The sequence below is a fragment of the Narcine bancroftii genome, chromosome 5 (assembly GCF_036971445.1).
Source record: "Narcine bancroftii isolate sNarBan1 chromosome 5, sNarBan1.hap1, whole genome shotgun sequence".
NCBI classification, from domain to species: Eukaryota; Metazoa; Chordata; class Chondrichthyes; order Torpediniformes; family Narcinidae; genus Narcine; species Narcine bancroftii.
Genome location: NC_091473.1, coordinates 177,135,966 through 177,152,167, shown reverse-complemented (window position 1 = coordinate 177,152,167; position 16,202 = coordinate 177,135,966). Strand labels below are relative to the sequence as shown.

General features: G+C 42.9%; 1 protein-coding gene across 4 annotated transcripts in view; it reads left to right on the top strand.

Annotated features, from left to right (window-relative positions):
• Nucleotides 1-16,202, top strand: part of slc6a11b (solute carrier family 6 member 11b) — a 188,205-nt gene that overhangs the window by 16,861 nt on the left and 155,142 nt on the right. For all 4 annotated transcript variants that reach the window (XM_069939876.1, XM_069939874.1, XM_069939875.1 and 1 more), the window contains exon 6: nt 1,771-1,903. In XM_069939876.1, coding sequence (XP_069795977.1) covers nt 1,771-1,903 — 133 coding nt within the window. The remainder of the gene's footprint in view (nt 1-1,770; nt 1,904-16,202) is intronic.

Below are 16,202 nucleotides of genomic sequence, written 5' to 3'. Positions count from 1 at the left end.
TTTTTCAGATAGGTTTGCCAAAATATTCTGAACATTCTTTGCAAGGGCTAACAGCTTCAGCACCTCTTACACTAACAGACTGTTTGGGAATGGGTTAAAGTGAAACCCTGATTTTATGCGCCCTGATTTAATGCAAATTTGGATATAACGCAACGAATCCTTGGACTTGGGTTCCCGGCAGGATGCATACAGAATAAATGGGATGTTCCAAATAAAGGAGAAATGAAAATGATGTCGGTATGCAAATTAAGCAGGGAAACCCTGATTTAACGCAACCCCACTTTTCTCGTGATTTGATTTTATAGACCCCAATGATTGCGTTATAACGGGGGTTTCACTGTAATTGGATCAGTTTATTGATCCTTGCAAAATTACTTTTCCTGTCATTGTTAGGTCTTGGTAAGGCCAGATTTTACACATTGTCAATTTTATTCATTGATAATCTTCCAATCGTTGCTCACCTACTTTCCAGCATCCCGAGGCTGGTAAATAGTGGCAGAAAGTTTTAAAAAAAAACCAAGTAAGTTGAGTTTAATGTTGACAATGTATTGATTTTAATTTTAATTTAGAAGTTGCAGCATGCTAATAGGCTCTTTTAGCTCAAGCTGCCCAGTTAGATCCATGTGACCAATTAACCTACAAACCCAAGAGCCTTTGGAATGTGGGAGGAAACACATGTGGTCACACACACTAAAGGTCCTAGGGATTTAAAGAGAAATCAAAATAGTTCTGGAGAGGAAGGATTTTTCCTATAATATTTGAGTGGAGAAACTGCAGTTCTTGAAGCAAAAAAAATATCGTCAGGAGATTTGATAAAGATTTAGAAGAATATTAATGACTTGGATTAAATACGCAGTCATTGACCATCTCTTAATTCAACAAGAATTTTGTAAAATCCTTAGTTTAAAACAGCTATCGTCAGCACAGGCCCTCCACACCCCCCTCCCCACCCTTTGAGGGCCACAGCACATTCAATTAAAAGCCTTGTTTTCACCTCACCTAACGTAGCAGTAAATATTTGTATGCATTTTATGCAGTCAGTTGGAGAGAAGTGCAGAGGAAACCAAAATCTTGATTGCTTCACAGAGCTGGGGGGTTCATAAACTTTGAGCAGGGTCCTCGGGGCAATGGCTGAAAGAAGGTTGAGGACAAGTAGTTTAAAAGTGGTAGAACCTTTATTTCAGTGTAGGGAATAAGGATTATTCATTGTACTTTAGAATTGGAACCATCTAATTTAATATTATATTATAGATGTCCTTGAAATACAGTTTATTTAAATGTAGAGGTACTAATTTAATCAAAATAGCAGCATCAATTAAATTTATAGAGATTTATATGAACTTATCCAGACTGTTTATGTTTTTGCTAAAAAAATGGCAAAAATTGTTTATTGCCACATGCATTGAGATACAGTGAAAAACTTTTGTTTTGCTATCTTGGCACCAAATTTATACACAAAACAACTGGTCGGAGAAGAATGAAACAAAAGGTGTCAGGCATAGTGACCAAGTAAGACAGAAGTTCAGGGTATAGTGTCAAAGTGTTAAACCGTTGCAAGGCATCATACTTTGGATATGGTTGGAGGAGAGAAGCAAGTGAGTAGAGTAGAATATAAGGTGTGGATTGAGTAGGAGCAGTTCGCAAAAAATCACCACGACTTTGAACCATTTTGACAGAATAGTTACTAACTTATCTGATTGATGTTTGCAGCATTTTATGGAGAATATTTGTTTACATATGTTTTTGACAAAACATTATTATAATTCTCAGACGTAGAGTGCTTGGATTATCACGTGGAATTGAACACATTGGACGTATACGATGGGAACTAGCCCTGTGTCTTCTTGCTGCTTGGATAATCTGTTACTTCTGCATTTGGAAAGGACCAAAGTCCACTGGAAAGGCAAGTTTAAATCTACATAGTTCTGAGATACAGATATTTCTGAACGCTGCTTTAAAGAACAAATGGAAGAATCCAGTTTCTTCATACAAGTTTCGAGGCGATGATATTTAACACAGTTTGACATCATTGAATCTAATTCTGCTACCGGCTATGAGATCCTTTCAGTTATTACTGGTGACAGTAGGGCAATTTCTTTTGCAAAACTAATTGCTGCCATGTCTCAAAAGTAGTTCTTGCGTAAAAATTAGCCCAACTTATGTAGAAATAATTTGGTTCTGATTTGATCTTTAAGACTTTTTAATATTATACATACTGTATCATTGTTTGCTTATGGTCTGAAGCATAATGCCTTCCACTGTATTATCTGCTGACGCACAGTTTTTTACATAGTTGGGCCATTCTTTAATACATTGCTGCCGATTATGGTCGGGCCTCTCAATCCTACCTTCCGCTGCTATACTTCCTTCTTTGGGTGTGAAGGAAGAATTGCCAGGTGAACTGTGGTAAATAGCATTGAATGGTTACAAGGTCAACGGAGGAAGCCACTGCTCCTATTTTGCCATTTGGGGAACATCCCACCCCATGTCTGGTTCCCTTTGGCAGGCATAAGCACCAACATAACTCACTCGCACAGCAGCCTGTGCCAAAGATGATATGTAACAACTTAACTAATTGGCTGGTGACTATTAACTTTAAGAGGAAGTCTGTATGTGAAGTGTTCATAAACATTTTTACAAGATATGTAGTAATAAAGAACAGAGAAGTTACAACCCATTGTCAAATTACAGCAATTTATTACTTATTTATAGATTTACAAATGATAATTCAGGCACCAGAACGAGATGGAATGCTCTCTTTAATTAGAAATATTTACAATTTTAGAGAGGAATTATATAATAAAGAGACCGTTTATAATAATTCGTTCATGATTCAAGATTATTTTATTGCCATGTAATAAAACAGAAAATGTGATATTGCACAAAATATCCTTTAGTCTATTGTAAGGAACTATCAGCAGAAATTTTCCAGTGCCCCTTGCAGCCAGCGCTCCCACAGCCCGCGCAAAGGCACGGCTATTGTCAGCCAGTGACCATGAGTTGAAATCTCTTTTATGTTTTTTTCCCCCCATCGCCAAATGTCACACTTACCTTCTGGAGTGGCCATTCACACAGGAATGACCAAAACTCCAAATGTCCATACCACACACCGCACGCTTAGACAGAGTACCGGACTTGTGGTAATTAAGGAGGCGGAGTAGCAACGCCGTTGCGGCGATGGCGACTTTGACGTCTGGCATATATGGGACACGCAGTGCCACAGTGGCAACGGTGAGTGTGGCATGAATCATGCGCCGTCCGTTGTTCATGGAATGCCTGCGGTTGACTTGAGACTGCAGGCGTTCCGGGAAATTTACCAAGGGTCGAGGAGGTAAAATGCTGGAACGGGAATGACTCCTTATCCCCGCTCTGACCTTTTTACGCAAACTGCGCTCTGTGAAAATGGCAATAATTTCCTGGCTGCGCAAAAAAAACATAATTGTTAGGACATTTAGAAATGAGTATACAAGCAGTCTTTCTTGTATACAGGAGTGTAAAAGCCTTGTTTCAGCTCCATTGCCCTTGTGCTTGCAGACTTAACATGATCTATGTTCTATATGGGAGCTTTCAGATTGAGCTTGTTCAGGTCTTACAATTCTTTCACAAGAATAACCGAAAAATAATATTTAATGTATATGAGATGATTTGTAGGCTGGCATCACCCTTCCTGCATTAATACCAATGTACTGCTGTTGAGCCCAGAACACAGCTACTTGGTCATTCGTCATGTTGCTTCAATCTCAGGCAGTTATAGGTTATTGCAGAATTATTTCAGCAAGGATCACTCTTCTCATGTTAGACAAACTCTTGCTCATATCTTCTGTTCTATATTTATGTTGACTGGATTGATCAGTTCAAACATTAATTAAAACAAAAAAATACTGTAACTCACTTGGCAGATCAGGTAGTGTATGCCAAAGACGTAATTGATTTAACATTTCAGGTTCAACCGAATTAACATTTCAGGTTGATGACTCAACATCAGAATGCAAATTAAAAAAAAAAAATTTAGCGATTCAGATTAATAGAGATTATTTATTATTAATAAAAACCCACTAGTTTTTGAAAACTTAAAATTATTATGTGCCTCAAGTGATGCAGGCCTCTTGGGCCTGTAGATCCTGGCTGGGCCCGGCTGGCTGTCCATGTGGACTGTTCATATGCTGCAGGTAACTGAATTTCTGCCAGATGCTCTGGTCTCCACCAAAGATGCAAGGGCACATTAGTGATCTACTGGAAATGACCCATTAGGGTAAGTGAGTAGCAAAGTGATAAAAGTTAATGGGCCTGAAGAAGATTAAGCTGCAATGAAATAAGGAGAGGAAGAAAGGAATTGCTCCTTTGTGAGCCCACCCAAATGGGCTGAAGATCTCCATGGCGCCATCTGTAAGAAAAGTATCACTCCCTCAATTATAGCTGGGCCACTCCATGGAACAAGCACTACGGTGAAAACCGAACACTAGCTGTAAATTCCTTCTACCTTTACACTTGCTCTGCTTCTCTCACATCAGAAGAAACCTTCCTTGCCTTGATGCCAGGAGCTCAGATTGGCTGCACTCGAGGGTTTTCAAAAAGCACACTATAATAAGCCCTAATGGATTCAATGAGGCATAAAGGAAAAGAGATGTGTGAAAAAAGGAAAGGGCCACATTGTAATGGCCTAGGAATAGGAGCTAGGCAGCAATGATTATATCTCCTGAAGTGTTTTTTGTTTCAGTCTGCAGTAACAGCAAAGAATGGCCCTTCACGGAGAGCCATTAATAGTAGGGCAAAGATTGATCTCTGTATTCACAAGAGGGAAGAAGGAACGTTCATGAGATGCATGCAGAGAGTTCCTGCTCTCCAACCTCCCCTGTGTGAGGAATTAAAACAGCTAATGAAAGATTCTGTTTTCTGCTGAGATCTAAACATTCAAGGCAGTCACCAGGCTGTTTGCTGGATGCCTTTGTATTTGTGGTTGGAAAGGTTTTTGCATATTTTTTTGACTGAGGAGAAAGCAGGAAACCACTAATCTGAAGCAAAGTCTGACAGAATCCCGATCGAAAGTAAAATGATGGAGCAGCGTTATTACGGTTACAGGGGATGTAATAAAAAAAGCTATTTTTGCACAGAGAGTGGTTATGGTTATTGCCTGTGAGATTGGTGGAACAGAGTCCATCAAGGCTTTCAAAAGGAAATTGGATGAAGGGTCACAGGGAAGAGGGGTTGACTGAAATGCTCAAGTGATAGCTGACCCACAGACTCAAAAGGTCGTCTTGCCTCCTTGGGCATCAACGAATCGAAGCAGGAGTTCTGAAAACTTAAGCTGCTTTATTATTTTCTGTCTTGGAGAAGTTATAAAAGGCAAAGCAGTAAATGTCAAGGTATAATTCTGAGGATCATGGGGAGAAGACAGGAAAGTGGGATTAATTGAGATATTCATTTAAAGATCCTGAATAACCAGCGGGGCATGAATGGCTTCTTTCTGCACCATGTGAAATATGAGAGGAGATATTTTCATTTTCCAACATGTTGCTAAGATTGAAGAGTAGAGATGGGCCGACAAAGAAAGAATAAAGCAACGAGGCATGACACTAGGGATAACTTAACATGTAATACTCGACAGGAACGTACTTCCCTTCAAAATGCGCTGGACGAGATAGTGTTTGGCCAATATAGACAATGTCTAAATAATAGAATGTTTGTGGATGGATCAGGAAAAGGTTCATAACTATTCCATTCGGAATCAAGATGAATTTAAAGTGTTTAAGATAAATCTAGTTAATGTGTTTGCAAAGCAAGAAAGTTTTCCTGTTAATGTACGCGTTCATAATTTACAGAAGGTAATTGAAGAGGTAACATTTTAATGTAAAAGTTAATCAAAGTAGTAGGGTATTATGTAACCCCCTTCGCCTGCTCTGCGACCTCATCATGGTTGATTCCAAGCCTCAACCTCACTCTCTTGTCTCTCCGAGTCCCTAATCTCTTTAATGTCCAAACCTCTATCGATTATGGCCTTGGTATATAAACTCAATAGCTGAGCTTTTGCAGCTCTTCAAGATGGAGGATTCCAAAGACTTGCAACTGACCAAGGAAGAGGGTTTTTTAGACATGTAGGCATTGATTTTATACGACACACAGAGGTTAAACCAGAAGGAAGTTCAAGGAAAGTTTAATTAGGGCAAAGTGATTAAAGAAAGCCAACAGCCTTCGTGAATAACAATAAAATGTTTGATCTCTAAAAATATTACTTTATCTGTGATTGATTAGACAGATACAATATTTTGCTGTTATGCAAATAAATTTATGGCAAAACATAGGTCAGGTATGCATATTTTACAAGCATGCTTGACAAGCGATTTGATAATCCTAATTATTATGTTATAATCTATACATTGGTTCAAAATGCTCATAAAATAAGTTGCAGGACTAATATTTAGTTAACTGATGCAACTTAATAGTGCTGCGATTGTATCTTGTCATTGGGATATTGAAATTGCTAATCAATAGTCCAAAACCCAGATATCATTGAACTGAGATATGTTGAATTTTGTACAACATCGAGCAGCATTCTTTGAAATACACTGCCAGAACATGGCTTAATTAATCACATTGGTGTATATTTTTGGTTGACTTCAATGAATGCTAAAAAAAAACTTAGATATGGTTACAGTCTCATTTTGGCAACCTTAATCATTGGTAAAATAACTGGAAGGAAGCAGTGGACATTATACCTGATCGTGGGATATCTATCAGGTGTCCTTGCTAGGGATTGTCTTGCAGTAAAACTCAGCTATCTGATGCTTTGGAAATCCCATTGTTTAACATTTGAATCACTGGGTATTGGTTTCTATTCTCCCTTTTGTACACCAGTGGTTGACATGCTTCATTAAAACTCTCCGGGACCCTGGTTCCCAAATCGTTGAAACTCTCCAGGACCCAGTTCTTGTGCTTCAGTGAAACTCACCAGGACCCTGGTTTCTGTGTTCCCTTGAAACACACTGGGACCTGGTTCCCTTGAAACACACCGGGACCTGGTTCCCTTGAAACACACCGGGACCTGGTTCCCTTGAAACACACCGGGACCTGGTTCCCTTGAAACACACCGGGACCTGGTTCCCTTGAAACACACCGGGACCTGGTTCCCTTGAAACACACCGGGACCTGGTTCCCTTGAAACACACCGGGACCTGGTTCCCTTGAAACACACCGGGACCTGGTTCCCTTGAAACACACCGGGACCTGGTTCCCTTGAAACACACCGGGACCTGGTTCCCTTGAAACACACCGGGACCTGGTTCCCTTGAAACACACCGGGACCTGGTTCCCTTGAAACACACCGGGACCTGGTTCCCTTGAAACACACCGGGACCTGGTTCCCTTGAAACACACCGGGACCTGGTTCCCTTGAAACACACCGGGACCTGGTTCCCTTGAAACACACCGGGACCTGGTTCCCTTGAAACACACCGGGACCTGGTTCCCTTGAAACACACCGGGACCTGGTTCCCACATCCCTGAAACACACCGGGACCTGGTTCCCACATCCCTGAAACACACCGGGACCTGGTTCCCACATCCCTGAAACACACCGGGACCTGGTTCCCACATCCCTGAAACATACCGGGACCTGGTTCCCACATTGTCTAACTTCACCAGGGCTCTGCTTCCTGCACTCTCTTGTAACTTGTGGACTTGCTGTAAAATTTATGATCTTGCTATGTAGGTGAATAAAACCCATTATTATTCGAAATAATGTTAAATTTGATTTACATATAACTTGTCCATTTAATAACAAGCCTCTGTACAGAATATTTGCAAACTGAACTGGTTCTATATATGATTTCAGGTTTGTTGTAAATTAGAACAAATGTGGATTTTTTAAAAGATAAAATCAATGAAATAATTTCGGAAAGAATCAGGAGCTAAATGATCTGTTGATTTTTTATTAAATATTTAACTCTGAGGAGCAGTTTGCGGGAATTTGCATTTTTCTCAGGCTTTTGTTGGTGCAGGCAGAGATTAATACGAGAAAACGGTTCCCCCACTCTGCTAAGTGGGTGTTCTTAAGCAATGTGTTGCTCTAATTGAATGGTTTATGATTTGTTTTCCTTTCTTCACAAGTTTGGACAGTAGCCATAGCTCGACCATAGAGCAGCATGTTCAGCTTCACTGCCTTGTTCTGTCAGTGGGAGACTGTAACTTGCTTCTATTTTTCATTCGGGGGTTTACTTTTAAAATAATACAACTCACTGAGGTTTCCTCTCAGGTGTTAGCTCAGTGACTTCTTTGAATGGGAGAACTTGCCTTCATTGGGGTGCAGACAAGTAGTCTGTTTTGCTCTCCTTTCTATGACCACTTTCGCTTGGAACTCTAATCCTTTTCATAGGGAAGCGTTTTCTTCTCGCATGGTTCTGAAGATTTGTTGGACTGAAGTAAGAAACCTTTTGAGCTCCTGGGATTTTTTAAATATATCCAGCGCTATCCAGATTCTGAGGCTGTATTCTTTCATCGGATGCGGCCATCAATGGCAACAACAGCATTTATTGTCATTCAGTTAAAAGTCAACCACATTGGTAGGTTAGCAGTCAAGGACAGGCCAAATCAACAGATGTTCTTCATTGAAGTACTGGCAGAGGTGCACTACAGTAGGTCTTGTTAGTTGGTCTAACGTTTGTATTTATTCGATTATTTGAATTTAAATTCGTCAGCTGCCTTAATTGGGGTTGAACCGCACCTTTGTCTCAGTTATCCATTCCTGAGGATGCCGTTCTGGTAAACTAACCACTAGGCTTCCAAGCCTTGTGTCATTTTCACTCCTTACCTGATTAAATTGTTCAATTGACCAGATGGTTATGGAATTTAGAAACAGAGACACAACCGATGGTAAAAAATAAACATGAAATCCCAGTTCAGGCAGATGAATAGGGATTGAGTTACATCAATGGAATTTTTTTTAATACATGTAAGCTCATTTTGAATTACTAATACTTGCTTGTCACAGATATGGCAAGTCATTCACAAAATACCACCAGAGTGCTAAGGTAGGGCTCGGGGGATTTTCTAGACCAGCTTTATGTTTCACCAGTCATCAATTGCCAAAACTTAACCCTGGTGGCACAATTGTTGGCTATAAAATCAAAAAATACTGGAACCCTCTTACCATGAATGGAAGGACTTGCATATGAAGAAAGGTTAGATAGACTAGGCTTGTATTCGCTGGAATTTAGAAGATTGAGGCGGGGATCTTATAGAAACATATAAAATTCTTAAGTGTTTAGACAGACTAGATGCAGATAGGATGTTTCCAATGCTGGGATAAACCAGAACCAGGGGGTCACAGGGGAGAGTTTTTTAGGACTGAGATGAGGAAAAATGTCTTCTCTAAGAGGGTGGTGGATCTGTGGAATTCTTTGTCACAGGAAGTAGTTGAGGCTTGTTCCTTGTCAATATTTAAGAGTAGGTTAGATTTGGCCCTTGTGGCAAGCATGTATGGGGAGAAGGCAGGAACCGGGTACTGATCAGCCATAATCATATTGAAAATGGCCTCCCCCTGCACCTATTTTTCTATGTTTTATCTCTAGAGAATCAGAGTTAATGATCCACCTAAAAGGATAACTCTTTCTCTTTAACAAGTGTTGCCAGATCTGTTTCCAACATTTTTGGATTTTTGTTTTAGACATCCAGTATTTACATGTTTTTAAAAATTCAGTTATTATATTCTAAGATAAAATTGAACCTAATATGGTGAATACTCTTCATTGTCAAGGATAGCTAGGTTAGGGTGGGTAGCTAAACTTTCACTTTTATTGAAGTGGCAGATGACCACAGGTGGGAGAGTTGTTCCACTGGAGGGGAAATACCACTTGCAGATTGGGCAGCTTTGTGGATTTTCCATGATTTTCCATGACTGTTGCCAAAGCCTCATTTGGTGCACAAATGCTCCTGGTTTAAGTTCAAGTAGCCTTTATATGTCATTTCAAAACCAAACTGCAAATGCAGTACGCAGTTTAAAAAAAAGCAAGACAATGCTCCTCCAGACCGTGGCGCTGCATTAAATAACATGAGACTACACAAAGACAACACAAGACTACACTATTACTATACAGGACAAAGCCATATAGAGTGAATAAAAACAGTAGAACAATACAGTAATTTATATTAAAAAAAACTAGACAATAGGCACAGTAGAGACAAGCTACAATATAATAGACCCTGGATATTAAAAGTCTGATAGCTTGAGTGAAGAAACCACCATACAGTTCACAATCCATAGGATCCCAAAAGTCTCGACAGCATCTGCCACAGGGCCCCGCGATCCAAGACGGCTCAACCCCCAGGACCCCCCGAACCAGGCACAGAACACTGATGCACCAGACACCACGGAACACCTTTCAAATGCCACGATGCCCCCGCCTCAGCCACCGGCAACAAGCGACGCCAAAGACCGGAGGCCTCGTCCCCCACAGCAGAGGCTCGTCTTCACAGTAGTCGAGACCATGCGACTTGGCAGCTTCTTCCCAAAGGCGATTTCCACATTGCTGCAGTTGTCTCACGATGCTCTACCATCCATCTCTTTCCAATTAAAGATTGTGCACACCACTTTACTTAAAGAGTTACAGTAGCACCAGGTCCAGAGAGCCCACGGTGGGCTGCTGCCATGTGACTATTCTACCTAAGAAGGATCTGGGCACAATTTCTCTCCAAAGACTTGAGTACAAAAATCCAGATTGAGAATCCTGTGCATAGTGGTGTCTTTCAGGTAAAGAATTACACCTGGGTCTTGTCTTCTCTCCTTATAGGCCACGGCATACATTGTCTTAGAGTGGAGACAAAGAATTAATCCACAGTGTCCTGGCCAAAATTTATCCCCCATTGGAAGAAAAGGGATTACTGTGCCAATATCACCCTGCTGATTGTAGGAGCTTTCTGTTCAATACTACAGAAGAGTTTACACTTTAAGAAGCACTTTGGACCATCACAAGGGTGCTATAGAAATGCAGGTCCATATCCTTTCCAAGATATGGGCAATTGAATGAGGTTGTCACCTTGATTCATTCAGCAAGAGAAAAATGATAACATTCTGGACTGCGGCTCACAAAATCTGGTGGTTTTTGTTTATAATCACTTCAGAGGTATTCATTTTATTGTTATGAGGGCATTTTCCTGAAAGTAGGATTTGTGAAGTTGTTCGTTGCTCTTGGGACAAGGGTCCATGGGCAATGCTTGTCTCGTCACAGCATATCTAATGGTGATAAATAAGGGCTTTGCTAATTCTGCTTACTTCATTTTACACTGATGAGAAAATTAATTTGCAGTTCCACGGTCATGCAAGGATGAAATACTTGTTGCCTAGCAACCACAAGAAGAAATATCACATAGGTGTTTGCAAATTTTATGTTTTGTACCTCAGTGTAGAATTCAAATATCGCCAGCATGAATGTTCCAACCTGGAAGTTTCTTAATCGCGGGTGTAATTTCCATCATCAAATTCTCCCCTAGCTTTTAGGTTGTAGGATAACTAAATGAGAGAACTACCCTGCAAATCTTACAATGACAGATAAAGACAATTTCATTTCAAATGAAGATACTCTAGCCAATAACTTGCTCAAAACACAAGGGTGAGGATTGAGAGGACATTCTCCAGGATGGTGCCTGGATTGGAGGACATGCATTACGGTGAGAAATTATGGGCTTGTTTCCCCTGGAGCAAAGTGGGTGGAGGAGCGATTTGATGGAAATATTTATCACGATGAGGGACAAAGGTATGGCAGGTAGTCAAAATATGGTACCTGTGGCATGGGCATTGAAAACAAGAAGTCATCAGTTTATGAGAGGAAGGATTTTCAAAGAGGACCTTTCCTATCCATGTACCTGTCTAAATGTCTTTTGAATGTTACAATTGCCGTTGCTCCTGCTACTTCCATGTACCCATCTTTATGGATAAGGAGCCTCTCTGGTTGCTTTTAAATCTTTCATTTCTCACCTTTAAGCCTTTTAGTTTTAGATCCCCCTACCCAGGGTCCAAAGCCTATGATTATTGACTTATGCCGTTCATGATTTTTATAAAACTATAAGGCTCTACCATCCCCACCCCCATCTCCTCCCCTTGATCCCCACTCTCCACTTTGAAGTGCCACAACCTATCCAACTTCCATATCATTTAAGCCCACCAGTCCCAGTAACGCTTGTGAATTTTCTCTGCTCCCTTTCCAGCTTAATGTCTTTCCCACAGTTGAGTGACCAAAACTGTCTCACTATCATCTTGTACACTTGCCGCGGATATGGGCTTTTGTGAGCTACTCTGTAAATAACTTCATACAAATGCCAGATTTGTGTTTTTCAACAATCAGATCGTGACAAAGCTTGCATAACACTTTTACAGTTAGTGTAGCTCTGTTACAGTTGGCGTAACACTGTTACAGTTAGTGTAGCTCTGTTACAGTTGGTGTAACACTGTTACAGTTAGTGCAGCATTGTTACAGTTAGTGTAATGCTGTTACAGTTGGTGTAATGCTGTTACAGTTAGTGTAACCCTGTTACAGTTAGCATAACACTGTTACAGTTAGCATAGCACTGTTAGAGTTAGTGTAATGCTGTTATGGTTAGTGTCTTTGGCTTGGCTTCGCGGACGAAGATTTATGGAGGGGGTAAATGTCCACGTCATCTGCAGGCTCGTTTGTGGCTGACAAGTCCGATGCGGGACAGGCAGACACGGTTGCAGCGGTTGCAGGGGAAAATTGGTTGGTTGGGGTTGGGTGTTGGGTTTTTCCTCCTTTGTCTTTTGTCAGTGAGGTGGGCTCTGCAGTCTTCTTCAAAGGAGGTTGCTGCCCGCCAAACTGTGAGGCGCCAAGATGCACGGTTTGAGGCGATATCAGCCCACTGGCGGTGGTCAATGTGGCAGGCACCAAGAGATTTCTTTAGGCAGTCCTTGTACCTCTTTTTTGGTGCACCTCTGTCACGGTGGCCAGTGGAGAGCTCACCATATAACACGATCTTGGGAAGGCGATGGTCCTCCATTCTGGAGATGTGACCCACCCAGCGCAGTTGGATCTTCAGCAGCGTGGACTCGATACTGTCGGCCTCTGCCATCTCGAGTACTTCGACGTTAGGGATGAAGGCGCTCCAATGAATGTTGAAGATGGAGCGGAGACAACGCTGGTGGAAAGCGTTCTAGGAGCCGTAGGTGATGCCGGTAGAGGACCCATGATTCGGAGCCGAACAGGAGTGTAGGTATGACAACGGCTCTGTATACGCTTATCTTTGTGAGGTTTTTCAGTTGGTTGTTTTTCCAGACTCTTTTGTGTAGTCTTCCAAAGGCGCTATTTGCCTTGGCGAGTCTGTTGTCTATCTCGTTGTCGATCCTTGCATCTGATGAAATGGTGCAGCCGAGATAGGTAAACTGGTTGAATGTTTTGAGTTTTGTGTGCCCGATGGAGATGTGGGGGGGGCTGGTAGTCATGGTGGGGAGCTGGCTGATGGAGGACCTCCATTTTCTTCAGGCTGACTTCCAGGCCAAACATTTTGGCAGTTTCTGCAAAACAGGACGTCAAGCGCTGAAGAGCTGGCTCTGAATGGGCAACTAAAGCGGCATCGTCTGCAAAGAGTAGTTCATGGACAAGTTTCTCTTGTGTCTTGGTGTGAGCTTGCAGGCGCCTCAGATTGAAGAGACTGCCATCCGTGCGGTACTGGATGTAAACAGCGTCTTCATTGTTGAGGTCTTTCATGGCTTGGTTCAGCATCATGCTGAAGAAGATTGAAAAGAGGGTTGGTGCGAGAATACAGCCTTGCTTCATGCCATTGTTAATGGAGAAGGGTTCAGAGAGCTCATTGCTGTAACTGACCCGACCTTGTTGGTTTTCGTGCAGTTGGATAACCATGTTGAGGAACTTTGAGGGGCATCTGATGCGCTCTAGTATTTGCCAAAGCCCTTTCCTGCTCACGGTGTCGAAGGCTTTGGTGAGGTCAACAAAGGTGATATAGAGTCCTTTGTTTTGTTCTCTGCACTTTTCTTGGAGCTGTCTGAGGGCAAAGACCATGTCAGTAGTTCCTCTGTTTGCGCGAAAGCCGCACTGTGATTCTGGGAGAATATTCTCGGCGACACTAGGTATTATTCTATTTAGGAGAATCCTAGCGAAGATTTTGCCTGCAATGGAGAGCAGCGTGATTCCCCTGTAGTTTGAGCAGTCTGATTTCTTGCCTTTGTTTTTGTACAGGGTGATGATGATGGCATCACGAAGGTCCTGAGGCAATTTTCATTGGTCCCAACAAAGCTTGAAAAACTCATGCAGTTTGACATGCAGAGTTTTGCCGCCAGCCTTCCAGACCTCTGGGGGGGATTCCATCCACACCTGCTGCTTTGCCACTTTTCAGTTGTTCGATTGCCTTATATGTCTCATCCTGGGTGAGGACCTCATCCAGCTCTAGCCTTAGGGGCTGTTGAGGGAGCTGGAGCAGGGCGGAATCTTGGACTGAGCGGTTGGCACTGAAAAGAGATTGGAAGTGTTCTGACCATCGGTTGAGGATGGAGATCTTGTCACTGAGGAGGACTTTGCCGTCTGAGCTGCGCAGCGGGCTTTGGACTTGGGGTGAGGGGCCGTACAAAGCCTTTAGAGCCTCGTAGAAACCCCTGAAGTCGCCAATGTCCGCGCTGAGCTGGGTTCGCTTGGCGAGGCTAGTCCACCACTCATTTTGGATCTCCCGGAGTTTGCGCTGAAGATGGCTGCATGCGCGACGGAAGGCTTGTTTCTTCTCTGGACAGGACGGCTTTGTAAGGTGAGCCTGATGGGCAGCTCGCTTCTTTGTCAGCAGCTCCTGGATTTCCTGGCTGTTATCGTCGAACCAGTCCTTGTTTTACCTGGAGGAGAAGCCCAGTACCTCTTCAGTGGATTGCAGTATGGTACCCTTCAGCTGATCCCAGAGGGTTTCAGGGGACGAGTCCGTGAGGCGGATTGCATCGTTGAGCTTTGCTTTGAGGTTTGCCTGGAAGTTTCCTCTCACTTCGTCTGACTGCAGGTTTCCAACATTGGACCTCTTTCTGGGGGCTTTACTGTTCCTGGGCTTTGGCTTGAAGTGAAGGTTAAGCTTGCAACGAACCAGCTGGTGGTCAGTGTGGCATTCCGCGCTGGGCATGACCCTGGTGTGGAGCACATCTCGTTTGTCTCTTTCTCGCACCAGGATGTAGTCCAGGAGGTGCCAGTGTTTGGATCGGGGATGCATCCAGGTAGTCTTAAGGCTGTCCCTCTGCTGAAAAAGGGTGTTTGTAATTTCAAGCCGCTGTTCTGTGCAGAGCTCCAACAGGAGGCGCCCATTGTCGTTGCACTTGCTGACACCATGCTTGCCCAGGATTCCTGGTCAGGTTTCTGAGTCTTTGCCGACGCGAGCATTGAAGTCCCCAAGGACGACAACCTTGTCGGCTGTAGGGGTGCGTTGAATGAGGTTGCGCAGGTCAGTGTAGAACTTGTCCTTTTCTGCTAGTTCCGCCTGGAGGGTTGGAGCATAGACACTGATGAGGGTGATGCGACGCTTGTTTTGAAGGGGGAGTCGCATGGACATGATCCAGTCCGAGTGGCCTGTCGGAAGGTTTTCGAGTTTGGAGGCAATGGAGTTCTTGACCATGAAGCCTACACCAGATAGGCGTCGTTCATCCAAAGGCTTGCCAGACCAGTAGAGTGTGTAGCCCGCGCCGCGTTCTTGGAGGCTGCCTACATCTGCCAGGCGAACTTCACTGAGAGCGGCTATGTCGATGTCAAGTCTGAGGAGTTCATGTGCAATGAGGGCAGACCGATGTTCAGGTCGGTGGCTGTCAGCCTTGTCTAGCATGGTTCTGATGTTCCAGCATGCTAGCTTGAGTTTGTGAGCATCTTTTGAGGGGGAGGACGTGGAGGGGGAGGACGTGGACCTGTCCTTGGGCCTGCGCAAAGGAGCTTTTAGGTGGAGTGCAGTGTGCGCAGTACTGGCCCCACCCTTTACACCCATGGTTCGTGTGCCCTGTTACAATTAGCATAACACTTACAGTTAGCATAGCACTGTTTACAGTTAGTGTAGCACTGTTACAGTTGTTGTAACGCTGTTACAGTTAGTGTAGCACTGTTACAGTTGTTGTAACGCTGTTACAGTTAGTGTAACGCTGTTACAGTTGGGGTAATGCTGTTACAGTTAGTGTAACCCTGTTACAGTTAGCATAGCACTGTTACAGTTGGTGTAACGCTGTTGCAGTTGGT